Consider the following 25,408-nt stretch of genomic DNA (forward strand, 5'->3'; position numbering starts at 1 on the left):
AGTGAAATTCTTCCACCTTTGCCCGTGGTTTTTTTACCTTATATTATTTAGGGGTTTTCCACGTAAAATTTATGTCTTCTTTATCTTCATTTTTATTTTCTCAAATTATCAATTGTAATTTTGCTCTATCCGATAGCCGTATTCCGCAACAGATTATTGTTTGGTGACTAGAAGTTAAGCCTATGCATGAACTGGCACCTAAAGAAGTAAATTCAGAGCATTCAAATTTTAACATGCATCGTATAGCAACCTAGTTCGCGAAAGAAAGCCTACAATTTGATTTCTCAAACGTGAAAAGCTCACATACATATGAATTAAGTCTCTTCAAGGTCCAAAGTTCCCGGAAGCAGTTCGAGCTTAAAGCCACGGAAGGCCTTGGGAGAACCCAAGTCACCGTTATCCAAATTCTGATGCTTTGTTTTAAGGAAATTATTCAATCTATAAATCATAATTATTTAATCCATGTATTATGTTGGTAAGTGTTGTCATAGTGTGCTCGATTCGACGAGCATGATGCACTCTTTTTCCTCCATTAGGTGTAGTTTTTTAATGAGACTCATGTTTCTCGTCTTGTTTTATATGAACTGTCGAATTAATCATACAAAACGCTTCTTTTCAAAAAAAAATAAAGAAATAAATCATAACTTAATTTTTCAACATTATAACCATCTCATTCACTCAACTACTACCAGTTTTTTCGTATAACCTATTGTATCCGACTTATTGACCAACTAATATGAATCGAGTAGTGCATATGATCCTCCCAACCCAACTACAATCATTTTCCCATAACCAAATTAATCAACCACTTCCAAGCTTCATCTCATACAAAACCCAACTACAATCATTTTCCCATAACCAAATTAATCCACCACTTCCAAGCTTCATCTCATACAAAACCTGACCAAAAAATGCAATCCTTAAATAAAGCCAAATTTAAAAGAGAAACAATTTGATCTGTAAACAAAAAATCAAAAGAAATAAAGAAACCTGAAATTTGATTTTAAAAAATCCTAAAAACTTGTTATTTTACCATATACATCAACAATGCCAATAAAACCCAAATATAAGATTAAAATAAGGCGCTACCGGTTTTGTAGCTTTTTTGAAGAATTATGATCAGGGTTAGGGTTTGTTTTAATGTCGGTTTCGGCGGACGAGTTTGATGAATCCAAAGTAGCCATTTTTATTACAAAAATATTTGCTCTGTGCGTAGCTATCGCTTCTTTGAAGAAACAAAAAGAAACGAACTGTTCGATGTTTAGTTTTGCATATAATTAACTTCTTTTTAAAAAATAAATTATCTTAATGGCATTAACATTGTTACTAATGTAATAACACGAAGATTAGTATTTGATCGAATCGAGTTAAATAAATTTTTTTTAAGTTAATCGAATTGACGAGTCTTATTTTATAACTCAAACTTGTATTTAAATTTTTTTCGAGTTAGACGGTTTTATAAATTCCAGAGCTTAATTGACTAAGCTATCAAATCAAGCCCTAGACTGAGCCAAACCATACAGATTCTTAGAAATCTTATTGCTGATGATAGTTCAAATAATTCGATCCCTCGTCTTCAAGGACCGGTTATTCATTGCTTAAAATGCGCTGCTCATTAAGAAGATGGTAAGTTGACCAACGTGATAGGTCAATCCGGTGCTTTGCATTCGATACTAAGGTCATCGCCGCGGTCTGATGCTAGTTTCTGAAATGCATTTGGTGCCTTGTAAACGTGTGTAACAAAAATCGAGTCATTAGCATGAATGGTTGTTTGGAGATCGTTGTTAATATGTTAATTCTTCGGAGGATGTTTTCTGTGTATTAGCTGTTGCAGAGACAAATGCAGTTTCAATAGCTGAAAACTCAGTGAGAATCCTTGGGAAAGGCAAAGTGAATCAAAAGCTGCAACTGCTAATATTTTCTGGAATCTATTGGGTTATAAGCACTCGGTGTCTGTCGTCCGAATCTCGGGTGCAACCATGCAATCCCCCTTCTGGTCGAGCTTTTGGGCTCTCAGAGCAATGAGGTAAAAGAAACGGTGTCCGAAACTATTGCTCCGCAGAGCTATAATCAGGAAGATCACGAAGCACTAAACGAATCAGGGGCTGTCCTTGTCTGCTCGGAATTGTTACATGACATCCGGGGGAGCTGTGGGATAATGCTGCAGAGGCTCTTACCAATTTCTTTGAAGATCCACTGCAGCATGAGATAATATCTCAGGTAGCTGACCATCCTTCATTTCGAAGTACACCGAAAAACTCGGTAGGATTCACACCATTTCCGATGATCGGAAATTTGGTTCTACGAGAAGGATGACTATCAATCAGGAAGCTTCATCAAGTAAATAGGCCATCATCCCCAGGCACCATTGACACTTCATTCTGTGAAAATTTGTAACAATGTCGGTCTATTTATATTGTTGTTTCGATCCTCCCGTTTTACAAATCATTACCTCTTCTTAAGAAGCTCTTAGAAATTAGAAAGGGGAAAGGACAAATGAGAAAAAAAAGAACAATTAGTGTAATACAATTACTGACCATTGGGGCTCTCATTATCCTCTTTATGATCAGCAATTACATAATGATCATCCGAGAGGTCATCCTGTTGCTCTTTTTCAAATGTATCTTCATCCCGATCACCATTATTCGAGTCTTCATCACTGCTCCATTTCTTCTTCACGATTTTCAGAACCATCGGAGTTAGTGTTGTGGGATCTAATAGTTCTTCTTCGTTGTTTATCTGTTCGAATCGAACAGCACTAACTTTTCGGGCATTTCCCGCTAATATCTGCATACAAGACAATATGCACAAAATTATTACGCAAATGACTGATATTTTCGACACTCAAAATATTATATTGTTCAGTGTGAATGCAGTATCTCGAAAAGATTTGAACCGTACCTCAAGTTTATATATTTGATGCCTTTCCTTCAGATCTTGGCGATCAGGTGCAGCTTCGGAATTCTCATCATCTTCTTCATTGCCCCTTTCAAGCACTACTTTGACACTCTCATCCGTCCTTGGTATATATCCAAATGCCTCGCATACAAAACCCGATATGGTCTCGTATTGATGTTCCTATAAAACAAAATATGTTGACACCTTACATCTGAATGCATATTCATAGACATTTCTATATTTACTAAACTAGCAGAAGCAAACAAATAAAATGAAATTTATGCACGAGGTGTTTAGATCTTCGGAAAGTTGGTCAATAGATGTATTAGGATCAACATCAAAGATACCCTCTGCTCGCATTACGATATAGCCGGTTTTCTTCTGGATCTCCTCTTGTTATAGCAGGAAACGAAAATATAAGAACCGAGCTATATTAATCATCGAGCAGAGATTTTGAGGTGTAACAATCGTCTTGACTGATGTTGGATTTCTTAAGCAAGTTTCACTAATTGCGGAATAATGAAAAGCAGCATTTTGAATAAATGTAAATAATTAGTATAAAGTTTATAGCAAAGGAACTAAGTTAATAATGTAGTCGTCAAGGCGTCGCAAGCCTTACTTTTGAATCATTTTCATCGAAAATTTCACCGACAATCTCCTCAACCACATCTTCCAAGGTGACTATATGTTCATAAAGATCAAAACTAATAATTAAAAAAGGAGAGACAAGAAGAAATGCACTACTTATCGTTGCCTGCTAAGTAGTTTTTAACAAAAGGAATATTTGGCAGCTCATTCAACTTTTCAAACTGCAGAAACTTTTTCATGTTCAATCTCATATTAATGTCGTATAGCAATCCGGTTAAGTTATGCCATACAAATCAAATAATGCCACACAAAACATGAAAACTGCGTCTTTAGCAAAAACTCCGAACAGATAAGAAACATTCAAGAGTAGAAAAGTAAATACAAAATCATTCAAAATTAGGTAGACCACATACCCCAATTGTTCCACCATATTCATTAAGAACAACAGCCATGTGAACCTTCATGATTCGAAACTCTCTAAGGAGATTCCAGACTGACATTGAATCTGCAAAACAAATTGAGAATACTTCGTGTAATCGCTTCTCAGAATGTAATCTATAGGCACATGTTGCAAAGTATGAAACCAACAGAATTACCGGGCACAAAGTATGCAGGTTTATGAGCCATATCTCCCACAGTAGTACTTTCTAGCAGTTCACCCTTCAAAATCAAACAGATCATAATTCTGCACACCATGATATTGTTGCATGCATCAATAAGCAAAGACTTACCAATGAAATAAAGAAAAAAAATTATGAGCAGAAATCTTCTCACCTTTGGAAAATAATCTAGTAGGTCCATGGCATATGCGATACCTACTATATTGTCAATCCGCTGCTCAAAAGCAGGCACTTTGCGAAAATGAGTTCAACAAATCTCTTAGGGTGTGTTTGGTTCACGGAATGTAAGATTACCAGTTGGAATAAAAGATTACCAGTGGGAATAAAAGATTACCAGTGAATAGAATTACTAGGAATGTTACATTACTGTGTTTGGTTGGTTTGGCAGGAATGTAAGATTACAGTGTTTGGTTGAAGGAATAAAATATTACTGGAATGTATATTTTACCAAATTGTCCTTGTTTTATATTTTTTAACAAGTGAAATTCTAAATATTTAAATAAAAATTATTTATATAAAAATTCTATTTGTTAATAATATATTACTTGAGTATTTAAATATATCATGTATTATTTTAATTTTAATTAATATTAAATTTTACATAATTTATGTAAAAATATATTAAAATTTTACATCAACATTTAACTAAAATATTCATAATAATAAAAAGATGTAAATAAAAATGTTTATAATTTAAGATATTTTAATTAATATTAAATTTTACATAATTTATGTAAAAATGTTTACATTGTAAAAATTTCATAGATATTCATAATAATAAAAAAAATGAAAATTATTTTTGTTATCTAAGATATAATATTTATTATATTATAAAAAGATATTCTCATATTATAAGATTCCGTATGAATAATAAATCGATTTAGATGTTGACATGAATAACAAATAATAACGGTCAAGTAAGCAACAATAGAATTGACCCAAAACTCTGTCAAGAAAACAAAATCCATAAATGAAGTCAGCCTCTCGTTCCATAGCTGCATTACAAAGAAATCTGCATCTCATTTGCTTGTTATTTCAACTACAAAATAACGACATAAAGCATGCTGGTTCATAAATAAAACAGAAATGTCTGTTGCAGATGCAGTAGGGCTACCAAGCATCGTACAACGACTACACATATATAAACTTCGGTTTCAACTTTTCCTCTTACTCGTATGATTAATTAGCAAGGAAAAGATTGTCAGTTCTCTGAAGTATGGCCTACTCTATGTTGTTAAAGCTTGGGAGGAGAGACATGATGAAGCCGAAAACAATCATTTGGATTTCCTTTAAGATCCCCCACTATTGATTACCAGCATTTCCTAAACCGGGGTCGGCTTCATTCTCATTTTCAACTGCCTGATTGCAATCATCTATTGGTCGATGCTCCTTCTCCGCTTCTGCTAGTCGGTTAACATATGATGTTAAATAAATAAAATATGAATGAAAGGATGATAATAACAAATAAAGAAATCATTTCTAGGTTGAGGAAAATGCAGCGTTTGTTAACAAAATGTAATGCATCAAAAGTTTGTACGTTCTTAGCCCTGTCAATGGCTTGATCAGTCTCATCCATTATATGGTTTCCTCTATTCATTAGCTGTTGATTTGTCATAGCTATAGAACATACAGGTTGTCTTAGAAGAAGTTCAAAATTGAAGAAAAATACGATACCTACAAATCATTTCCAGTACATTACAACAATATCCCAAGAATCAATGTAAAGGACTCAGAATTGGATCAGGCAGAACGGCAGAACAAAGCTTCATAGTAAGATCATTTCTGGAAATTCATGTTGTCATACTAACAGAATATATTAGCCACTAGATAAAGCTCTGATCAACGTTCGAATAGTTCTTCATAGAAAAGTTCACACTGAGAATTACTGGCATATCTTATAGCCACTACCATTAGACAATCACTCTAAAATAAACGAGAAACTGAGAATTGTTATGGCATGCGTAAAAGTAAAAAGGGAAATAAAAGAGGCAAACAATGTTTAGTGTGAATTGATGCATATGTGTATATTGTCAATTTCATAAAGAAACACTGATTGGTGAAGAGCAATGTCTATCTATGTAACTATTATACGCACATTTTAATTTTCAACTTGTACTTCCACAACCTCTCTTCTTGTTACACAATGCAAAGCAGTAACAACACCACTATACCAGAAACAGAACCTCCATAATTTCTTCTAATGTAAAATTTTAATGTCTATCTTTGTGTTCATATGAATCAAATGCAAAATTTCCTCTAATTTTTACAACCAAAAAGAACCTCCCAATCCAATACCAGAAACAGAGCAACCACAACTCTACGTGCCATGGACGCATAAAACAAAAAACTCCATAATTAGAATGAAATAGTCTATATAATCCAGTTATAAAGCGCTCACCTTAGATTTCAAAGGCTTCCAATAGCAATTAGGATGATGACACCAGTTATTTTCAAAGCCTCATGTAAAAGGAAATTAATGGATGCAGAATTAAGCTTGTAAAACATAACATCTGACAGAGATCGAAAATTACAAAAGAAATTCTCATGATAGTTACTTCAAGGTGCAAAAGAATATGCCGCATGAAATAAAGGGTAGCTTCTATTTCCTTTTTGAATTAAAAGAAAATGCAGCACTAAATATCATTGAAAGTTTTATACTTCATTCAACTTACACTTTCAGGTGTATTCTATCTAAAAGAAACCTGAGATTATCTCATTGTAACACTCGTAACCCGTATATTTATACATATACAGATTACGGATGTTATCCGAAATTTCTAAAACCATTATACGATTCAAAAGTGATTTAAAATTTATTTTCTTAAAATGGTAAATGATATTATAAAAATATCATATTATAAAAATTACGTTTCGTTGTAACAATTTAATTCAAAATATTTTTATTTATGAATAGTGAATAGTGCCCGTGAATAGTGAATAGTGGGGGAATCGATTCCCTGTAGCAGGGGAATCGGTACCCCTTTAACAATCTGGAAATTTTGCTTAAAACCCGTGGTTACTGTTCATGCCACAGTAACTTCCGAAAATTTACATATAAATTCATAAAAATTAACCTTTCATCACTATAAAAATTTCCAAAATTAATTCAACAAATAAAGTGAACATTTTCAAATTACATGCCACTATCTAAAATCAAATTTCACAATAGGATGTCTTACTGATATTGAAATATACCTCTCGATGCTTGATGTCGTTCTGAACTCTTTATTCTTATTCTTTGCTTTTTACCTACACATGAAAATCATCACACGCTAAGTATAAACTTAGTGAGGCAATTAAAACATTTAACAGTGCAATACAATTCATGCATGATTTTCAATGTCAAAAATTGAGTTTCCATAAAATCATTTTACCATGATCAAAATAATATAAAATCTCTTACCATTTATCTCATAAGCTCGTAAGCTTATAATTTTTTTCCAATATACTTACCATTTAAATTTCATAAGCTCGTAAGCTTATTTTACCCATATACTTGCCATTATTCCAAAAGCTCATAAGCTTATTTGTATGCTTACCATTTATTAAGCAATAAACCATAAACCATAGCCTATAGCCCAATATACAACCCTGAGGACCCTGAGTATTCGAGTAATATTTGCACTGTAGTGCTACACATAAGGTCGTGCCCACCATATACACCGAAGTGTATTACACATAAGGTCGTGCCCACCATATACACCGAAGTGTATTATAAACCTACAGCTGCTATACTCTATGGCATGCTAACTATACCCTGTCCCTCAATGACTTACTTGGGCATATAGTCTATTTTATTCGATCCATCCATGGCAAAGTATATTATCAAATTTAACATTGGGCAGTTCATACCCGAAAACATTCATGGTAAAATATCACATTTTTCATTAATGATCAATGCATTTTAATTTCATACTCTGACATCTCAATGTCAATTTATAAAAATAATATAAAATCATGCCGATATAAACAAGGTCGACTTATCGCAAGTCTTCCTTATGATGTATAAAACATCCATGTATAATTTCATGCATGTATTGCACTCACCTTGACACTTTATGTCGTTCAAAATATTTGTGCCTCGCTATTGTCCACAATATACCCTTTTTATACTTGACTTGCTTCAATTGCAAATCAACCATGATCTGTATAATCATCAATTCATAATAATCCATATGTTAGTATTTTACTAACATAAATACATTCCATCATATCTCCATACTATATTTGAAATTCATCATCTATCAAAAATATTTAACTCTTAATAATTCCTTATAACATTGGAACCAACTTTTCCCATTTACTCAAAATGGTCTTCACCATTTTACCTCTTAAATTCTTAATACAAATAATTCCAACATTGAAATTATTTCCATTCAAATGCTTTTACAAAAGCATAAATACATTTAAGTACCCCAACTATGCAATTGTTGTACTTAAATCACCAATCATTTCAATCTTCCCAAAATAATCAATTTCACATTTAACACTCTTTTCAATTCTCAAACAACAATTCCAGCATAGTACATCAATTATACAACACTTATACAATAACCCATCAATTTTCCAGAATTCAGACAACTCGTACTACCCTTAAAGAATTATTATTCTGTATTTATATAGACACTGGAATTCAATTCTGTTTCTTCCGTTAAAAACTAGACTCGAATACGAATCTATCCATATAAAGAACTCCTTCTAATTCATTCTGTACAATTTATGGTGAATTTTCAAAGTTCACCAGCAGAATCTGTTTTGTACAGAATTCTGTTGTCCGACTTTTCTGACCTTTCCTCAGTTAAAAATTCATATATATTTGTATACAACTTGAAATTGATCCCCTTTTGTTTTAAACAAAACTAGATCCATATATGAACACAATATATAAAATTCATGTCCAAATTATTTTTATATATTTTCTGGTGAATTTTCAAACCTACTGTAATTCCCAAAATCTAAACTGTTTTTCTTTAACCTCATCCTTATGTTCTTCATCAATTCATACAACCTCAAAATCATCAATAATCATCATCAATTTAACAACCATAGTATAAACCCAAATTTTCAGATTTGGGGATTTTGAAATCAAACAAGATAATCATGCAATATTGGTACCAAATGATAGCGTTTTTCGTAAATAACCATTTTCTATTTTCATCATACTCATAATCCTAAAGAAATGGCTTGAAAATAGAATTGAAGCTTTGTTCTTACCTTAGGAGAAGACCACGTTGGCTGGAGAAGAAGATAGCAAATTTGAGTGAAATGTTGGATGCATTTCATCTTATTTTACTCTATATTCCACTTAAATGAATAAAATATTCATTTAATTGTGATAAGACCAAATCACCCTTAATGAATTTTCATAATCACCATAAAACCAAGAAATCTGATTATTATCATATTATAAAGTTAAACATAAATTATTTTGACTTTTAATTCCGAATTTCACCTTGAATTTTCAAATCTTGCGTTTTAGTCACTAAATTCCACTGTTTCGGTTAAATTGGAATATTGCACATTTCCAAACCAAATTTCTCTGATCCAAAATATTAAAATAATATTTCCAACCATTTTATAACATCCTTCAAATTTTTGTAAAATTCTGATTCGATCAGAATTTATCGATTCATTACCGGCTTTAACTATTTCTTTACTAAATTCCAAATCCAACAATATGATTTCCATAAAACTCCAATCTCAAGAGTAAACCATATATTTATGGAATAAAAATCTTTTTAGGAAATTTATCACTTAGTTCCCTAAACTTTTCCCAATTTTTAACTTTGACCATCAAACTTTCAAAATTTGCATTTTGGTCATTATCTAAATTTTGGTGTATTACACTCATGGGATTTCCCCTCAAGATCCATCATCTAGCAAGCAACAGTAGAGAAAAAAGGAACAAAAGCAGGGATTTACAAAACCAAAATACGTCACAGCCTGAAAACTAGAAACATAAAAACACTATTGATGTTACCAACCCTGCAATTTGAACAATAGCAGTTCAGCAATTAGCAACAGGATTATCCACAACCAAGAATGAAAAGGCATAAACTTTATCAGCAGTTGTCACTAACATCTGACTAGCCAAAACCATCTTCATATCCCCATACATTCCTTTCGATGATTCATAATCTTTAGCGTACTGGCACATCAATCTTCCTCTAAGTTTCATCTTCTTCTCGGCTAATTTCTTCAGCTCCTCCACGTTTTAACATCTACAGCCTTTTCCCCCTTCCCCTCCTCTCCAAACACTTTCTTTTCCAACTCCGATTCATCCTCGTACCACGCACTCTGGGGCATTTGAGTTTGACATTTTTGCTTTTGCATTAGGCTTCAAAGAGCTCAAAGTTCATTCGCAGAAGCAAGCTTACGGGGAGAGGGTATTTTAGCCAACAGAGGACGGGAATAACCAAATACCTAAGGGAGGCGGGGGATAGATATTCCCGGGAAAGCTGACTAAAAATTCACTGTTGGTATTATTTCATTTGGTAATATGATTGATCCAAACGTGGGTATATTCTCCCAAGAAAAAAAATATTACTCCCAGGAATAAATTATACCCTGAACCAAACGGGGCCTTAGTTTGTTTTGTAAGGAAAAACATCTAAAAGATGAATTACTAACTACTAAGCTTATATACCTTGAATATTGATGAGTCAACCACAAATTGTGGAACTTAACAAGAGTTGAGCTTGTATCGATTGCGACTACATCAACAAGAGGTGTCATCACCTCTCGAACATGGGTATCTTTTATCTCTAATACATTTTCAATCATATCCTGGAAGGGATTCCAATGGTAATAGCACCGGATAGCTAAGGTGGAGCTATTCATTTTGGATTCACTGAAGAACCATTGGTCTACTGCTACAGAAAAGGAGATAACAGAAAAATATCCATTGCAGATAAAATTTTGGGTTAATCAAGTGCTCAATCAAAATTATTCGTTGTACTTATAATATAGATGACATATATGGTTACCTGCTCCACCTCCTCTATTGCTTCACTCAACTCTGCCCCTCGTAACATTAACTTCAATTCATCTTCGGTAACATAAGGTTCGCTAAAATAAAGAGACAAGGAATAAGGCATTTAGAAGGCGTATAACACAATGATGACATACGTTGAAATTTTGACAGACCATTGCAAAAGACGTTGATAATGCATGGGGACTTAAATGATGTGGATAGGTTAAATCCAGGTAACTATTTTTCTTCACCTCTTTCCTTTTATACCAAGAATTTTGAGCATTCCCATTGATAGATATGTCACAACTCGTCCAACTGGATATAGTATTACAGAGAGCCATGCCATTGGCCTGACCTAGAAATATTTTAACCACAGTTGGCCAATTTTATTTTGGCACTCATCTGGATAGTGATGAAATTTCAATAGCCAAATGATTTTATTTTAGGGTAAAGTATAGTAATGGTCACTGAATTTTTCTAAAGCTTTGATTTAGGTCCCCCAACTTTTAAAACTTGCAATACAGTCCTCCAACATTTAGTTCGTTTGCAATATGGTCCCCGCCGTTACACTACCATTAGTACGTTTGCAATATGGTCACTAGACTTTTCAGGCGTTTGCATTTAGGTCTCCCAACTTTTAAAACTTACAACACAGACCTCAATTTTATTATAAACCCCAAATTCCTTTTCGATCTCGAATTTCCTTTTTCGCTTCTCTCCTCATTTCCAGCGTAACTTTTCAGTCGGAGATGCATGTGAAATTCTAATTTAACTTTGAATTATGTGGAAGTGTTGACTTGAATAAGGGTCCATTGAGAGAAGATCAGACCAAGGGACTATCGGGACCATCAACAATTCAAGGTGTAATGTTAGATACAGGTCATCTCAGGTGAAACATAGATGTTCGATGAAATGCTTGTGAGAAAAAATGTGATTAGAAATGCAGAGTTAACAAATACTACTAAGATGAACTAAGTATCATTGTTGAAAGTCACCAACAAAGCTGGAATTATTTTGTATAAATGACATAATAATTTCTTTGTTTGATCATTGTGGTTAAAGATTTCCAACAGGTGATCAAATATAATGAAATCCCACACAGCGCCTTCACCTCTTAGTCCCTTTTGCTCACATGCACTCTCGTTTGGTTTTGTTCTTTAGTTTTCCGCCATGTAAAATTGTAAACCCAAGCAGTGCTTTGTCTTTCATCTTTTTATTTAAAAAGAAAAAATGAAGGAAGAATTGTTGGAACGCAACACCGATTGCGTTTATTTCTTAGCTTCTCCCCTCACTTGCAAGAAGGTATTTATTTTCTCTTTTGGGCTATCCGGAAGTAAACTTTTTCTCTTTCACAATTTCCCAATTTCAACTCACATTGTATGTTTTTTGTTGAAATTTTTATGTTTCTATAACTGCATGTCAATGATTTGGATATTCAATGTTAGTTTTAAACCAAAACCATCTAATTTTTTTTCTTCTTAATCAAAACTTTTAGTACTCCTTATTAAAGATATTCAGTCCATCAGAACAGAAGTGAAAGAGGGTCCTAGGCTAAATATTTTTATCTTTTTGTTTAGTTTTTCTTTAAATTAGGGAATTGGTTTAGAGTATCGAATAGTGAAATCGCTAGACTCAATTCGAGAGACTGTTGGTACTAATTTACTGGGAATTGTATTGACCCGAACTATGGTTTTCGGCGTCCTGTGATCTCGTATTCTTTTTAATAAGTTCATGTTGATTATGAGACCGATATATCGTGAACGAATTAGATTTTTTTTACATGTTTTGGAAAATTTACAGTTGAATTGTATTAAATTATAGCTTTAGAAGACAAATATGCATGCACACAACTCGAAAGGCATCATGACAGGGTAGTATATTTGGAGGAGCTACTTGACCCTGTCATGATGCCTTTCGAGTTGCGAAAGAGACTGAGAGGTGAATGGACTATTTGGGATTTCATTATATTTGATCATCTGTTGGAAAAATTTTAACCACAATGATGAAACGAAGAAATTATTGTCATTTATAAAAAATAATTCCAACTTTGTTGGTGACTTTCAACAATGATACTTAGCTCATCTTAGTAGTATTTGTCAACTCTGCATTTCTAACCCCATTTTTTTCTCACAAGCATTTCATCGAACGTATATGCTTCACCCGAGATGACATGTATCTAACATTACACCTTGAATCGTTGATGATCTCGATAGTCTCTTGGTCGGGTCTTCTCTCAATGGACCCTTATTCAAGTCAACATCTCTACATAATTCAAAGTTAGATTAGAATTTGTAGAACTATGTTTCGATATAACAAATTAAGGCAAAATGATTTTGGACTTGAATTGAATTTATTCAAAGTTTTCAAAAGATTTTAAAAAAATTCAAAGTCCATTAAATTCGGATTTGAGTAAAAATATTAAGAGGTACCGATACCCCTATGAATGGGTATAAATACCCCTATGAAGACTCAAACATCGAATGCAAAAAGGGTACCGATACCATGCAAGGGTATCGATACCATAGTGCAAAGTAGTACCGATACCCCTTAGGCAGTATTGATACTACAAGGCTCCAACGGCTAGCAACGGCTATTTGAATTTGAATTTAACAAAGGTACCGATACCCCCTATTCTGGATAGCCTATTTTTGCAGAAAAATTATCCCCAAACAGCTCCAAAACATCCCCAACGGCTATATACGACTTCAAACTCATTTCAAGCTATAAATACAAGTCGAGGACACTTAAAGAAGGTAGAGAACACCTATCCAAGAATTCAAACACAAGAGAAGAAGTTTTTCATTATTATTTTCATTTTCTCTTGTAAATATTGTTCTGGTGAGCTTAATTCTTGTAAACATCTACCTTTGAGATGTTTATTTGTTTACTTTTGTAAAGGGGAAATGTTCTAGCTGATCCCATGAAAAGTTAGGGAAAGGTTCTAGTTTAGCCTGTGAAAAACTAGGGAGTTTGTAAAGGTTATCTCTTTGTCCTTGAAAAAATGAAGTAACATATTAGTGAATTTGTTGGAAAATCCTTGGTGAGGAGCTAAGGTAGTGGATGTAGACTTTGTTGAGAAGTTGAACCACTATAAATCGCTGTGCTATTTTCAAACTTTCAATCTCCATACTCCCTAAACACAAAAATTGTTCTGACCCCTCTTTGCAAACAGTTTCAGTTGTCGATTCGAGCTTCCGTAAATCCCAACAAAATTTTCCATGAATCCTCGACTGAAAAATTACGCTGAAAATGAGAAGAGAGAAGCGAAAAAGGAGATTCGAGATCGAAAAGAAATTTGGGGTATATAATGAAATTGAGGATCGTGTTGCAAGTTTTAAAAGTTGGGGGACCTAAATGGAAGCGCCTAAAAAGTTCAGTGATCATATTGCAAGCGTACTAACAACAGAGACCATATTGCAAACGGACTAAATGTTGGAGGATTGTATTGCAAGTTTTAAAAGTTAGGGGACCTAAATGAAAGCTTTAGAAAAGTTCAATGACCATTACTATACTTTACAATTTATTTTAATTTTGAAAGAAAAAAGGGGCAGGGGGCTTACCACAAATCTGGCTACTTCAGTGGGATTGTGAACAGCTATACTCTTTGGAGTAATCTCGTGAGAAGCAAAATGGCAACCTACCACCATAAAAGAAAAGGTAACTGGCTTTCATATTTATTGCACGAGTAGATATGTTATATATTCATGTGTTGACTGAGTCCGACACAACTCATCTTAATGACTTATAATAAAATCAAGATACACGAAAGACAAAACGAGGGCATGCATACCACAAATACAACCCCAAAACCAAATCTAAAAACAAGTTATTGATACATACAGTCATTACTCCAGTTGCTGCGTTAACACCAGCTTCCCCAAACATTGTTGTTGCAGCATCTGTCACTAAAGCAGTTGCTCCAATGTTGACAACCCTGAGTAGAGAAATTAAATCCACAATAAGAGATACTTTCAAGCTAAAGCTACAAAAGGAAAATGGAACTGGTCAAGGTGATGGCAATAAAAGAAGAGTACGTGGTGCCAATAAGAATGGTTGTGAGAAAGCGTGTTACATCACTAGAAAGCATTTTAAAAACATCATCTTCAGAGTCTTTTTCAGCCAGCTCGCATACCTGCCACAAGTTAACATCAGGTGATCAATGAACGACAAAATTCTTAAGGGTTTGATCACATATACAATGGAGGAAACTTGCAGCAGAAACTTCAATCGTCTGCAACAGCAGAGACTGGAATCCTCTGTAACTAAAAATCAAAGTACAATTCATACTTCAAAAGGTATGTCTGGACGAAAAATTCTCAAGGGTTTGACCACTAACTGATATTGACTTAGGTTTCATAGCTGAAATGATACATACTTTATGTTGTTCTCTGGCTTATTCTAAAAGTTGCTTGTGTTTCTCTATCATTTTCTCTTTGTTTTCCTTCTTTCACCTATCTTTTTTCTCTCTCTTTTCACTCTAAAGTGCTTCGATCTATCTTTCTCCCTGTGTGCTCAACATTAATAACTTGGTTCCTCTTATAAGTAACTATGATTGAGCTCATATCTAGAAGAGACGGATATCATTCAAATTCGATAATGATAGACTACTATAAAACATGGAATTCATATAGAATGATCACATCACAAATCAAAATATAATCTTATATTATCGTGAGCCAAATATCTCAACTCATCAAAGAATCTGTGAAACAGGCATCTGAAGGAAAATCGAAAGACAACCGGACAAGGGAGTGTTGGGACGGGTATGTGTTTAACTCGGTTATGCTCATTTCTTTTGAAGGTTTTTTTTCCTAAATTTTTTATATAAATGGCCACAATGTAGTTATAGCAGTCTCCACCATTGAGAAGAAGGCAGACAAACTCAAAAGCGCAGTCAAGACCACGCCTTGTTCCTTAAACACTTTGAGAATCATAGATGCCTTAGGCCAAGTATTCCTCAACAACAATATACACTGCCCAATCACTCCATAACCAGCATTAACCACTCCCTCTACAGCAAAAACTCTTCTGCACCCAAAGATCAATACACCACAAACCAATGCCACCAAAATACCCCTTTTCACCAAAATCAAATTCTGATCAATTCCAATATCTTCCTTTTCTTCTTCTAACAAACCCTTATGTCCCAAAGCTTTGAAAACTCGGGGATTTGAGCTGGTGGAGATTACAGGAGTTGGGTAGAGATTACTTTTGGACAAAAACTTTGATGGATTCTTCAAATTTCGATCTAAAAACAGGAAACATGAAGACTTTGTTGAATTAATGAAAGAGGGCGTTCTTGGAGAAGCTGTGCTTGGCGAACAAATGTTTTTGCCTGCTGCAAGCCTTCAAGTGGGTCTTTTGGAAATGACAAAATTTGCCTAGTTTATTCAATTCCCCCCAAGCTGGATCTCGTACTAGGCAGTAAATATGTAATTAGACCTAGTCAAAATTTGATGGGTAAAGTACACAAATATACCCAATTTGTATTATTCTGTTGAGTCTCCCGACTATTAAAAGTTCGAAAATGATCATTCGATTATTCATATGTTTCAAACATGTCATTTTAGAAAAAATGTAAGATGACTCGGTTATACTAATAAAATGTTGGATTAAGTACACAAATGATCCCGGTTATAGATTGTTGTTTTGTTAAGTTTCCTGCCTATTAAAAGTTATAAAATGATCTCTCGACTGTAATGCATTACTTTGTTGAGTCCCTTAACTATTAAAAGTTACAAAATGATCCTCTAATTATTCATGTATTCCAAATTCATCATATTTTGTTAAAAAAATAACGTCATTCTGAGTTAGACGTTTACATATTGACTGTGATATAATAAAATATGATCCAAAATCTTAAACAATTATCATATCTTAATTAACAAGTTAACATCCAACTCAAACTGTCGTCAATTTTTTAACAAAAACGATGAGTTTAGAACATATAAATAGTCATGACTAGACTGTAACAGCCGTTAAATTTGACTGTTAAGTGACACGTATCGATTTTATAGTATTTAAAAAAAATTAAAAAAATAACTTTAAAAATTTATTTTTAAAAAATCCTTTTTTCCTAAAATTATTAAAAAATCTCAAACTTCCTTAAAAACCTAATTTCAATCCCTTTGTCACAGCCGTCAACCAGCCGAAATTTCAACAATGTGAGACCGGCCGAACACCCAACGGTCGAAGCCTTTTCTCCAACCTCTAATTGCAGCTACCAATCGACGATTGCAACGTGAAGAACCCATTTCAGCCGATTGCGAAATTTTGTATTTACACAGCCATTGGGTGTATGACCGGTCGCAAAAATAAGGGGTTTTGGTCATTGGGTGATTGTTCGGTAGAACAATGTTGGGTATTTGGTCAATTGACGACGTTGGTAGCGGTCGACAATGCTAAGGGATTGAAATTAGGGGTTTTTATAATTTCAAAAAATATTGGATTTTTAAATAAAATTTAATTTTAAGTTCTTTTTTGAAGGAAAAAATTATATGTTTGACATGTGTCGGATAACGATAATTTTAACAGTCGTTATAACCCAAGACCTAAATATATAACGTCGAAAACATTAAATATGTAAAAGTATAACAAAAAAAAACACCTACTTTAACAAAAAAATATTTTAATCACTTATTTTTACATTAAACCTAATTATTATTACAAATTATATACAATAATATTGTAAATCAGTTTTCTTTGAAGTTGCCACTTTTCAGGCCACCAAAAAAAACCAAGTACTAAAATAATTATACATATATTTTTTCTTAATCTTTGTAATTTGACATCTCCTTTAAAAAAAAACTATGGAATAGTTTCGATGGTTTATATTATTTTTATTTGAGATTTTAAATTCGAACAATTATATATGTTGTATCTATAACTATAGGGTCTTGACCTCGATGGCTATTTCTCATGTTGGGCACTTTTATTTTCGTTAAGAATCTTATATTAGTTCATCTGTTTGCTAAGAACAATTCGGTATATATTGAATTTCATCCTAATTCCTGTTGTCTAAATAACAATCGCTTCATCTTTTGCAATCATCAAATTCAATACCTTCAATATTTGCATTTCTTGAAGTTCTTTTAAGTCTGCAAAATATATAACAATACAAGGGAAGAAAATGAAGCATATCTTAATATAAATTTTCTAGTGACATCTTTTGCAACTTATACAAAAATTTATCTAAACCTACAGTGTTGATTCTTCAGAGCTTGACTTCCACATCAACCCCAGCAGGAAGGTCGAGTTGCATCAACGAATCGATCATTTGTGCTGTTGGGTATAGAATATCGATAAGGTGCTGGTGTGTCCGAATCTCAAAGTGGAACCTTGCATCTTTGTGTACATGTGGGGATTTAAGGACACAATAGATCCTCTTCTTGGTCGGTCACGGCACAGGTCCCATCATCTTGGCATTGGCAGTTCGAGCGGCATCCAAAATCTGCTTGCAAGAGTCCTCGATCAAGGGTACCAAGTATGACCTAAGTTTAATTCAAATCTTCTGCTTAGGTGCTGCCTGTGAAAGGAATTGCGATCGAAGGTGGTGTCCGACCACCTTATGTTTTTATTTTATATTTTCAATTATTTTAAATTAAATAATAATAAAAAAAGGCCACATCATATAAAAATAATAATAAAATAATTCATAGTGATCAAAACTGGAGTAATTTGAAAGTTCAATGGGTAAATTAAAAAATTGAAAGTACAGTGAGTAAAATAAGAGAGAAAGTATAATTCAGTCAGGAATGGTGTATTTTACCCATTTTATATTAATATCTAAAAAATATGTTTATGTGTTAAATTAGAGGTATATTAAATTTAGAAATAAATAGAGCCAAAATACATGTAATATTATTTAGTGATTTTATATAATTTTTTTATAATATATCACAGAGTTTCATGTAGGTAAGACGAATTGAAAAAAAAATATTATATATAAGTTTAAAATCAAAATTTAGTTTAATATTTTATATTTTTAAATTAAATATAATATTTTTTTCATTATTATAAAGTATAGAAAATATTAAAAATATTTTAAAAATATAAAAAATTTAAACTCATTTTCACTTTAAATCCTATATTAACTATAGTTTTATATATATATATATATATTCAACTATAAATTAACTATTATATTTACCGTCAATAATTTTTAGAGTAAGTGATTAAAAATTATCAATTAGTATTTACCGTCAATATTTAAGTTATTAATATTTCTCTTCTCCTTCTCTCTAATTTAGAATTTTTTTTTAAATATTAAATTTGTCAAAGTAGTTTAGGTATTCTAAAATTCTCTAATTTTTTTTTATCCTCCCGGTTTCAAGGCTTCGCCTTGACTATTCCGAAACGACTCATGTTACACACTTAGCTTTGGTGAATAATGGGCTAAAGAAGCTTTTTTTCTCCTCTACTTTATTGGCGTATTATGTTTATTGTGAATGATGATTTAAATAGTATGTGTATTCCAAATTAGGTTTAGTTTAATATAATATGTAAGTGTTAAAGACTAAAATTGTTACTTCATTATGTCACATTACTATAGTTATTAAGTCAACGATCAAGTTTTTGTAAAAAAATATATATCAAAATATAGTAGTTGGACGATCAAAACAAAAGTAGAAAAATAGATGAGGTAACAAATAGACAACTTACGCAAAGAATTAGTAAGACGGAGTGGTGATTAGAAAGTCAGCATAATCAAGAAACGTTTCTTCCCATGTACCTAATGGTTCTCAACATGTCTGTCTCTATGTCCATCAACAGTGAAGTCTTCATTTAATTTGTGCCCTACTTTGATTGATGTGTTACTCTGTTGTAAGTTGGACATCTTCCAAATCTCTCATACACTATCCCAACCCCACATTTTTTCACCCCAACACCTTCGCCACATTCATTCTCCAAGGAATATGGATATAACACGTCACGCGACAAATAACCAAGAAAAGGTGGTTATTTTTTATGGGCTGATTATATCCTTTCCCTAAATCAATGCCAACGCGTCGAGTTTCGCCACAATGGATAACAGCATTACAGCTGATTTCCTCATCCCCAAAGAATCACCACCGGAAAAAATGCAGCAGAGAGCAACTCCCATCCATTGACTATCATTCCGAATATTGAGAGGCAGTGGCATCTGGATTGAAGAGTCGACTCTTTAATGGCTGAACCATTCCGGGATTTCACTTCCAGGTATAATAACTTCGAACGAATTTCTTGAATTTGCAAATGCCTGCAAAATAAAACACCTTTCGCTGGTAACTAAAAACACAAATTCTTAAGTACGAGATTTTGTTGAGCAAAAAAGGGAGATTGAACAACCTTAATATGTTTTTTCAGCAACGTTAATGCATTGACGTTCTCAGCCAATCTGTAGCAGTTGGTACCTATAACACGCACCAAATCCCTTGAATTGCATACTTTTGATGGATTAGCAATTAGTTCTAGAGAAGCACAATCATTTATGCTCACAGTTACTGTACTTGTTGAAAGCTCAGGCAACGATTTCAGCCCCTGGCAGTTCATCAATCCAAGATATTCAAGCTTGGAAAGTCAAGTAAGAGAATCAGGTAGGCTGATGAAATTGTTACTGCTGAGATCGAGCATTACCAAAGAGGATAGACAAGAAATATCAATAGGAATATCTCCTTCACAAAGATTACAGTCCCTTACTTTCAGCTCTGTCAATGAACTCAAACCCGACAACGAAGGCAACAACAGAGCCATTGAATTCGTCTTTCCTCTTAGGAATTTTTTGAAGAGAGAAGGCAGATTTTTTAGAAACTTAGATGAAGATCCCTTGCGGCCGTTGAAAGACAAAACTTTAAGATTTTTAAGTCGAAAAATGCAGGACGGTGGTTTTGTTATGGTCGTTTCACTCAAATCAAGCTCTTCCAAAAACTCTGTTTGCTGCAAACTCTCAGGCAAAATTCCAACTCTATAACATCCGGAAATATCAAGAGTTTTTAGACAATCCATTTTGCAATCAATCTCTGGAAACCAAAGAAGATTTGAGCAGCCCGAAAGAATGAATGTATGAAGAGATTCCATTCCAATTTTGGTTGGAAGATTCCTAAGACTTTTGCAGCCTCTCAAATTCAAATTTTGAAGCCTCTTAAGCTCTGCTATGGATGGATGAACATCAACTATATTTGTACAACCTTCCAGGATCAGAACTTCAAGATCTGGGGCCACTGTGAAGTCCGGAGTCTTGATCAGGTTCGGGGACCCTCTGAGGTTTAACACTTTCAGCTTGTACAAGGGCTGTTGAAAACAATAATAAATTAGAGAGAAAAGAGAAAACATAAGAAAGCTCATTCTTGTTATTTTTGTCTCTATCATAATCAAATTTTAATCATTCATCTTAAAAATAGAATTTTAAAAGGGGGTTAACGAGGGAGAGGAAATGGGAAAAAGCAATCTAGAAAACTGATTACACGGGAGAGGGGAATTTATTTTTCAACATATAAGAAAAATGGGTAAATTCAGGACTGGTACCCTGAATTGCCCCGACTTTCTAAAACTAAATATAAGTTTTGGAAACTTATAATTTGACCCTAAATTAGGGTGTTACAGTAGCAGTTGGTACCTATAACACACAAAATCCCTTGAATTGCATACTTTTGATGGATTCGAAATTAGTTCCAGTGAAGTACAATGATCTATGCTCACAACTACTGTACTTGTTGGAAGCTCAGGCAACGATTTCAGCCCGCGACAATTCATCAATTTAAGAACTTCAAGCTTGGAAAGTCGAGTAAGAGAATCAGGTAGGCTAATGAAATTATTACTGCTGAGATCGAGTATTACCAAAGAGGGTAGACGAGAAATATCAATAGTAATATCTCCTTCACAAAGATTACAGTCCCTTTGTTTCAGTTTTTTCAATGAACTCAAACCCGACAATGAAGGCAACATCAGAGCCATTGAATTTGTCTTTCCTCTTTGGATCCTTTTGAAGAGAGAAGGCGGATATTTTTGAAACTTAGATGAAGATCCCTTGTGGCCGTTGAAAGAAAACTTTAAGATTTTTAAGTCGAAAAATGCAGGATGGAGGTTTTGTTATGGCCATTTCACTCAAGTCGAGCTCTTCCAAAGACTTTGCTAGCTGCAAAAGCTCTGGCAAAAATCCAACTCTATAACATCCAGAAAGATCAAGAGTTTTTAGACAATCCATTTTGCAATCAATCTCTGGAAACCAAAGAAGATTTGAGCAACCCGAAAGAATGAATGTATGATGAGATTCCATTCCAATTTTGGTTGGAAGATTCCTAAGACTTTTGCAGCCACTCAAGTTCAAATATTTAAGCTTCTTAAGCTCTCCCATGGATGGATGAACACCAACTATTTTTGTACAACCTGGGGCCATTGTGAAGTCCGGAGTCTTGATCAGGTTCGGGGACCCTCCGAGGTTTAACACTTTCAGCTTGTACAAGGGCTGTTGAAAACAATAATAAATTAGAGAGAAACGAGAAACTCTAAGAAAGCTGATTCTTGTTATTTTTGTCTCTATCATAATCAAATTTTAATCATTCATCTTAAAAATAGAATTAATTCTTACTCTGGTTCCCTTCCATAGTTGTTTAACGTGACTGTATTGTAACAGAAGTGCAACAAGGTTGTCCGGTTGAAAGCCATAGAGCAGAGATCTTAAAGGACATCCTTTCCAATCTAAAATCCGTAGCTCATTAGAAAGATATTTGAGACCATCACAATTTGAGAGGCAAAGAACTTTGAGCAATCTCAATCTTTTCATCTTCGAGAAGGCATCGACATTCAAATTGAGTGTCTTGTTCGATTCCCTGATAACCATGAGAAAAACAAAAACTGAGCTTCAAACTACGCAAAAGAAAATCCAATACCTAAAAGCTATGTTGCTCCATTACTGTGTTTTCAATCATCCGTGTTTGATACTTGTATCTGACGCATATTCGAATAAGAGTATTGTTATATGATATTTTAAGAACTCTTCAAATCCATGGAAAAACATTGAAATCGATGCATATGTAAAACACATATCTATATCTAACCCTTAAATCTGAGTTCAAATTACCTAAGCTAACAAACTGGAATTATCGATGCACATGTAAAACACATTGATAAACGTGTGTAAATGTTTTCCTACCTTTGATTATCGATGATCACGGCTTCAATCACTTCTGTGGCCTACAAGTAATCAAGAACATAGTATAAGAAGACAGAATGAATGGTTTAAACTGCATGATAAAACTTTTTACAATTTACACCTATGTTTAACATTACGATAATCTTTTGAACGGAATATAGTAAATAAATCACTTTAAACAAATTATAACATTTTCCAATGAGAGTGATTTACTGAAATTATATACTTATTCAAATCCTTATTAACATTTATAATCAACTACAAATATTTTAAATGACATAGTTTACCAAATTTATGAATAAATTTATTCCTCCTACTCGATCGAATAATCAAAATATTATGTATATTTTTGTACATAGGAAGACTTAGTTTTATTGAATGACTTACAGTTTTTTTTTGTTAGAACATGTTGGATGTCCCTTTCATCCCACAATCTGCAACGCTTTCCAGGTTCATCAATAGATTTTTCCAAACAATTTTTCTTCCCATTTCTTGTAGCAAGTCATACATCCACAATCTGTTCTTTCCATCAACGGCCACTAGGGATTTCTTAACGAGAACATCGATTCCAATATCTTGGAAAAACTCATAACCATCCAACACTTTGGTTACAAAAACTTTCTCCTCCCACTTGAAGAAGCATGCGATATCAAGAAATATATTCTTTTCCCTTTCTTCCAATCCATCAAAACTGATTCGAAGTCTATCAAGAATTTCTTTGTAGGAGTCTCGTTTAAGTCTTTCAATTGCACTTCTCCATTGAGTTGCATCTCTACCACACAAAAAAGAACCCAAAACTTCAAGAGCTAAGGGAAGACCACCAGCGTAACTTATAACATGTTCCGAAAGCTCGATGAAAACATCTTCCAACTCTGTCTCACTATCAAAAGCTTTCAAATTAAATAGTTGAAGTGCCTCATTGGGACTCAATGTTGTAGGCTTATACACATAGTCGGCTCGATAAGATCGGAGCAGATGTTCATCTCTTGTTGTTATGATCCTACTGCCTGAACCGAACCAATCACGCCTTCCAACCAAGTGTTCCAAGTGTTTTCTGTTATCAACATCATCGATGACAACAATACCCTTTTGTGAGACAACCTATGACTGATTGCATTTCCTTCATCAACATCGAATATATTGAATCCTCCTTCAAACAAGGTTTGAGAAAGAAGTTGTTTCTGTAAGGAAACAAGTCCCAATTTGTTTGAAACTTCTCGAACATCAGCAATAAAGCTTTTGCCATTAAAATGAAATGACATTTGGTCGTAAACAACACTTGCAAGAGTGGTTTTACCGATGCCACCCATTCCACATATTCCTATAATACAGACATTATCTTCTCCAATATCGATTCTTGAATACAACTCCTCCAAACGGGAACTAATTCCAACAAACTTATAATGAACAATTGGATATGTTTGACATAATTTTGCTGAGATTTTTTAAACAATATCTCCAATAAATTCAGATTCATGCCTACAATAGAAATTAAATTTAGTTTTTTATTCATTTAAGAAATGAACAGATATGACCATGAAATAAATTATCAAACTAAGAAAGAAAAGAATGAATTACTTGTTATTCAAATGCCATCCCTTGATGTTAGAAACCTCAGTCAAAGCATTTCGCTATCTTTAGATCTTGTATTTATCTTCCTTGTATCTCTCTTCGTGTTTGGCATATTCTTCTCCAACTTTATCCTTTTGTTTTCTCAAATCAGACGGATCCAAATCATAGAAAATTGGAAATATTTTATGACCCTTTTCAAATTTTTGTTTAACAATCTCAGCAAGCTCCTCCAAACACAACTTGAAAAGGCGTAGGTTTTGGAGAAAACGATTACCGAGCACCATGCTTGTTGAATGGCTTTAAAGAATTCTTGCGCAATCTCTTCGTCAGCCTCCAGCTTTGGGTCATACCTGAAAGTGACGATTCCACTCCGTTGAAGAGCATCATAGAGATGATCTGTAAAATTTTTGTGGGTATCTTCACCTTTAAAACTCAAGAAAACATTATATTTGAGGCTGGAACTAGACGAGGAAGACGAAGGTAATGACAACATGACAAATTATAGGAGGAAGAAAAGGGTGTCTCAATCTGATGTTCAAATATATGAACATTAATAAATAGAAAAAAGAGATCAAATTTCCAAAAACAAAAGTTTCTAAGCAATCTCTGTATAATTATTAATACCTT

General features: G+C 33.6%; 3 protein-coding genes and 1 pseudogene across 3 annotated transcripts in view; all 4 read right to left on the reverse strand.

Moving 5' to 3' along the window:
- Window positions 1-23,244, reverse strand: part of LOC120146601 (disease resistance protein RPV1-like) — a 42,644-nt gene extending 19,400 nt beyond the window's left edge. Inside the window, exons 1-4 of the mRNA XM_039160120.1 lie at window positions 23,210-23,244; window positions 22,646-22,886; window positions 22,444-22,522; window positions 20,407-21,269 (exon numbers count right to left, since the gene is read on the reverse strand). Of these exons, the coding sequence (XP_039016051.1) occupies window positions 20,638-21,269; window positions 22,444-22,522; window positions 22,646-22,840 (906 nt within the window). The 5' untranslated portion in view covers window positions 22,841-22,886; window positions 23,210-23,244 and the 3' untranslated portion in view covers window positions 20,407-20,637. The remainder of the gene's footprint in view (window positions 1-20,406; window positions 21,270-22,443; window positions 22,523-22,645; window positions 22,887-23,209) is intronic.
- The window catches only part of LOC120146592, a 63,920-nt pseudogene extending 38,721 nt beyond the window's left edge, over window positions 1-25,199 (reverse strand).
- On the reverse strand, window positions 2,049-4,240 carry LOC120147398 (putative DUF21 domain-containing protein At3g13070, chloroplastic). Its single transcript, XM_039160774.1, has 7 exons — window positions 4,083-4,240; window positions 3,900-3,991; window positions 3,518-3,583; window positions 3,163-3,291; window positions 2,902-3,078; window positions 2,534-2,787; window positions 2,049-2,196 (listed from the first exon to the last, which is right to left on the reverse strand). The coding sequence occupies exons 1-7, from the start codon at window positions 4,180-4,182 to the stop codon at window positions 2,049-2,051; spliced, it is 966 nt and encodes a 321-aa protein (XP_039016705.1). The 5' UTR covers window positions 4,183-4,240.
- LOC120147407 (putative DUF21 domain-containing protein At3g13070, chloroplastic) lies at window positions 10,305-17,333 on the reverse strand. Its single transcript, XM_039160787.1, has 9 exons — window positions 17,225-17,333; window positions 15,939-16,327; window positions 15,114-15,211; window positions 14,916-15,013; window positions 14,640-14,716; window positions 11,331-11,434; window positions 11,093-11,174; window positions 10,753-10,892; window positions 10,305-10,443 (listed from the first exon to the last, which is right to left on the reverse strand). Exons 1-9 carry the CDS (start codon window positions 17,331-17,333, stop codon window positions 10,305-10,307), a joined length of 1,236 nt encoding a protein of 411 aa, XP_039016718.1.
- Window positions 25,200-25,408: the final 209 nt, after the last annotated feature.

The sequence above is a fragment of the Hibiscus syriacus genome, unplaced genomic scaffold, assembly GCF_006381635.1.
Source record: "Hibiscus syriacus cultivar Baekdansim isolate YM2019G1 unplaced genomic scaffold, ASM638163v2 tig00002511_pilon, whole genome shotgun sequence".
Taxonomy (NCBI): Eukaryota; Viridiplantae; Streptophyta; class Magnoliopsida; order Malvales; family Malvaceae; genus Hibiscus; species Hibiscus syriacus.